This window comes from Trichoderma aggressivum (assembly GCF_033847375.1).
Source record: "Trichoderma aggressivum f. europaeum strain CBS 100526 chromosome Unknown scaffold_019, whole genome shotgun sequence".
NCBI classification, from domain to species: domain Eukaryota; kingdom Fungi; phylum Ascomycota; class Sordariomycetes; order Hypocreales; family Hypocreaceae; genus Trichoderma; species Trichoderma aggressivum.
This window is the reverse complement of record NW_026946385.1, coordinates 462,963-467,642: the sequence shown is the minus strand read 5'-3', so window position 1 is coordinate 467,642 and position 4,680 is coordinate 462,963. Positions and strand designations below refer to the sequence as shown.

Below are 4,680 nucleotides of genomic sequence, written 5' to 3'. Positions count from 1 at the left end.
AGTAAAAAACTGGGCTTATAGCGGTTGGAACATATGAGTTGGGATGGGCTCAAGAATCTTTGGAAGGGCATTCCACCCTCTCTTTATAGATTCCCAAGACTTGTTATAGCTGGTTTGTTCAGATGGAGAAAACGCAAGCATGGCGTGGCAAACTCTCCCGGAACACATGTGATGCTTCGTGTGGGGTCTCAGGCTATTCCTATGAACAAGAGTTTCGTGTTTGATGTACGAGGCGGCCTCTCAATATGCAGGGATACTATGTATTCCGAGGGTACACAAGGTGGAGAAGAGATCATAGCGAATGAATACACTAGAAATGGGATTAAAATTGGCGAAGTGCATATCGGGCCGCACTGCTGAGTCTCATATCTGTGTACAGCAGGTATTTGTGAACGAATACTTGGCAGAAATGAACACAAAGGGAGACATCAAAGTGGATATTCGGCAGGTCAACTCCCACAGTTTCTTCACCGATCGGAAGAAAGAGCGAATCATTCTATTATACGTCATCATATGTTCCGAATCACGCATATTTTGTGATACAAGGCATTTCGTGTTTCGTACACGTCACAAGCATTGAGTTTGTCAACCAGTCACACCTCACTTCTCTCCCGAACTTGGCAGGGCCGTCACTGTACCAAGCTCAACAGTCCTCAGAGAGCAAATGCAAGAATCAACAAGATACTGAAGAAGGTATCTAAATACATAACAGTCTATGGTAGAGGTACAACGTGTTTTCACCAGTATATTTGGTCTCGACAAGGAAGTATTAGAGATGTGCTAAAGGACACGGGGCATTTCATTATTGCGTCTGAAAGTCACAAGGGTTCAAATTTTAAACTACGAGATGGCCGCACCCAAACTGACCAAAGAGTTACAACAACTCATCAATCATGAAAATATATCGGCCCCATACAATTTCTCAAACCAAGGCTTCTTAAAACCCATTAGACCACTAATGGCTCTGTTTTTGGTTGGCAAATTTTAATGCCCTATTGGACGCTTTGCTCCATATAGGAGGAAAACACAACAACTCGACGTAAGCAAACAATTTCGCGGTGTGTAAGGACAATGGATCCATTGAAGAACATGCGTGGTGCATTACAAGAGCTTTCCTCCTTGCTTAGGAACAAACGACGACCAAGCGAACAACCGAGGAAAAGTCAACGACTTTTAATTAGTTCTATTGGTGTAAGTTACGAACCTCCATGTGTATATGTGATGGTCGATGGTTACTTGTCTTAAACTGTTCTGGTAGAATAGTGCTTAGAATGGAAACAGGGAAGAGATGGGGTGGATCCCCGTAAAGTGGCTGCAAGACTCACATTTGTTGATGGCCGCTGGGTAAGTAGTAGTGCCAAGAGTGATGAAATACCGGACACAGAAATTACTGCCTTTTAAATGAAATACTGATAGATTTTATGTTTTTCATTGTATATTTAATCATCATCGTCGGTTTGGATGCTTCTGATTGGTGCGCATAGCCAAAACTCCAAACCTGGGGTAAAGTATACCTAAATACCCATCCCGAGGTTAGCGGAGTGTGTTGTTCCACCTCTGATACTTGTGAAGACCAACTTTACGTTGCGTCACAAGGGCTTGTCTATGCAACATTGGAGATGAAAAGTTGCATTTTGACAAGGTTATATAGGCTGTTTTGGTTGTAATCTACAGAATTGTAAAGGATATTAGTAAATCATATGCAGCTAATCCGTGAGCATTTGAGGAGGTTCTTTCTAGTTATGTAGCATGCCACCAATGGACCCGGAAGAAGACATTGTATATAGACAGTGAGAAAAATTATAAAAGGCAGGTTTTTTACCGTACAGCTCTGAAGGTGATCTCTATAGCTTATCCGTTCTGTTTAGGTGGCTGTTCAATCTTCCTGTTAAAGAACCCTTCAGAGCACTTATAAGTGTGGCATTGTTGACTACCTATTATCTGGTCTTCCTCCCATCCAAAACTATCGGCCATGCACCCACATGTCAGTAAAGCTCTGGGGCTTGTTGCCACAAGCTCCCTGGTCGCTGCCGGGCCCTGTGACATTTATTCCTCTGGCGGTACACCTTGTGTTGCTGCCCACAGCACCACTCGTGCCCTATACAGCGCTTATACTGGGCCGCTGTACCAGGTGAAGCGAGGATCTGATGGCGCTACAAACGCCATATCACCACTTTCGAGTGGCGTTGCCAATGCTGCCGCCCAAGACTCTTTCTGTGCTGGCACAACCTGCCTTATTACAATTATATACGACCAGTCGGGCCGTGGAAACCACCTTACCCAGGCCCCTCCTGGTGGCTTCAATGGCCCAGAGTCCAATGGCTACGATAATCTCGCCAGCGCAATTGGCGCGCCAGTGACGCTGAATGGTCAGAAAGCTTACGGAGTCTTCATCTCCCCAGGCACTGGCTATCGCAATAACGCCGTCAGTGGCACGGCTCGAGGTGACGCGGCAGAAGGCATGTACGCAGTTCTCGACGGAACCCACTACAACGGTGCCTGCTGCTTTGACTATGGCAATGCCGAGACAAACAGTCGTGATACGGGCAATGGCCACATGGAAGCCATTTATTATGGTGACATCACCGTCTGGGGCACCGGATCTGGCAATGGTCCTTGGATAATGGCCGATCTTGAGAACGGCCTGTTCTCCGGATCTAGTGCCCACAACAACGCCGGAGACCCGTCAATCTCTTACCGATTCGTCACTGCTGCTATCAAGGGACAGCCAAATCAATGGGCGATCCGCGGCGGTAACTCTGCATCCGGCTCGCTGTCAACCTTTTACAACGGCGCTCGCCCATCGGTATCCGGCTACAACCCAATGAGCAAAGAAGGTGCCATCATTCTCGGCATCGGCGGCGATAATAGTAATGGTGCTCAGGGTACCTTTTATGAGGGAGTCATGACCTCTGGTTATCCTTCTGATGCGACTGAGAACTCGGTGCAAGCCAACATTGTAGCCGCCAAATACGCCGTCGCATCCCTGACTAGTGGACCAGCGCTCACTGCGGGTTCTTCAGTCTCGCTACGCGCAACCACAGCCTGCTGTACTACACGATATATTACCCATACTGGTTCTACAGTCAATACCCAGGTCGTTTCATCATCTAGCGCTGCCGCTCTCAAACAGCAGGCCAGCTGGACAGTTCGAGCTGGCTTGGGCAATAGCGGCTGCTTCTCATTTGAGTCTAGGGACACCCCCGGCAGCTATATCCGACACAATAACTTTGCACTCTTGCTCAATGCCAATGATGGTAGCAAACAGTTTGCTGAAGACGCAACGTTTTGCCCACAGGCCGGCCTCAACGGCCAGGGTAGCTCAATTCGAGCTTGGGGATACCCAACCCGTTATTTTCGGCATTACGATAACGTTCTTTACATTGCGAGCAATGGCGGTGTTCACACATTCGACGCTACCGGCTCGTTCAATGATGACGTGAGTTTTGTAATTAGTTCCAGCTTTGCTTAAAAGGAGAATGTATGATGGATTGTTTGATGTAACCTGTGTCCGATCTTTGCTTTATTTGTAAAGTAAGACTGGGGATCTTCTCTCTGTGAACTACATAAGTAGATCTAGATCCTCCAGCAGGGATCAAGACATACTAGTATAGTGGTCAACATTACGTTTATCCAATCAAAGTCAATATACATGCATAGTTTGAACCAACTTACATAAAGGTGCTACAAGGCATAATGATATGGAGAGAACATCCACTCGTGAATCCATTCGCAAATAATCTATAAAGATCTCCGTAGGCAGTAAAATATACCCAGGCTTGTATTTCGGGTGAGCCGGCGTTATTTCCATGTGGATAAGGATCATTTTACAAATAGGATTATTATCTTATTGCGCGTAGACTGCTAGAAGTATATAGTACAGCTTAAGCTTCCCTCCTATATCTACAGGTACCCCACCTTTTAGGTGCCTAATTACTAAAAACTCTTACCTATTTAATTAGTTATTAAGTAAAATAACTATAATTTTTTTATTTATAATCTTATCTAGGGACTCTAGAGAAATAGAAATATTTATAAACCCTTTAAATAATTAAAATAAAATAAAACTTATTACCTTTAAATTAATAATAGCCTTTTAATTATTAAAGAAGGTAATTTCCTTAGGCCTAAAAATAAAAAAGGTTATAATTTTTTTTTTTACCCTTAAGAAAAAAAAATATTTTAAAAAAGCCTTTAGTATAAATAAAATACCCTTACTTAGCTTTAATAAAGTAAAATTAAGTATAATAGTAATAGTAATTATAATATAAATAAACTTAAAAGGCTTTATTACTTTTATTTTTAATAATATAAAGAAAATTATTAACTTAAGTAAAAAGGGGAAATTTTTTATTAAAAATAAAATTATAAATTAAATTAATAAAATTAATATATAATAATAAGTTAAATAAAATATAATATTAAATATAATTATAATTATTAATTTTTACTTAATATAATATATATTTTAACTTTTTTTAATAATAGTAAAATAAATTTATTTATATTTAAATATTATATTTAAAAAGTTTATTACTTTTTATATTAATTTTAAAAAAAAAAACTAAAAACTTTAAAAAGTTAAATAATAAAAAAAAAGTTATTTAATTAATTAAAATAGTATTAATTAATATATTTTATATTAAAATTAATAAACTAAAGGTTATTAAAAACTTTATT

The 4,680-nt window shown here is 40.7% G+C and overlaps 1 protein-coding gene across 1 annotated transcript; it reads left to right on the top strand.

Annotated features, from left to right (window-relative positions):
* Positions 1-1,972: 1,972 nt before the first annotated feature.
* On the top strand, positions 1,973-3,472 carry Triagg1_5513 (CAZyme family GH54 and CBM42; the record flags this gene model as incomplete). Its single annotated transcript, XM_062900036.1, has 1 exon — positions 1,973-3,472. The coding sequence occupies one exon, from the start codon at positions 1,973-1,975 to the stop codon at positions 3,470-3,472; it is 1,500 nt and encodes a 499-aa protein (XP_062755634.1).
* Positions 3,473-4,680: the final 1,208 nt, after the last annotated feature.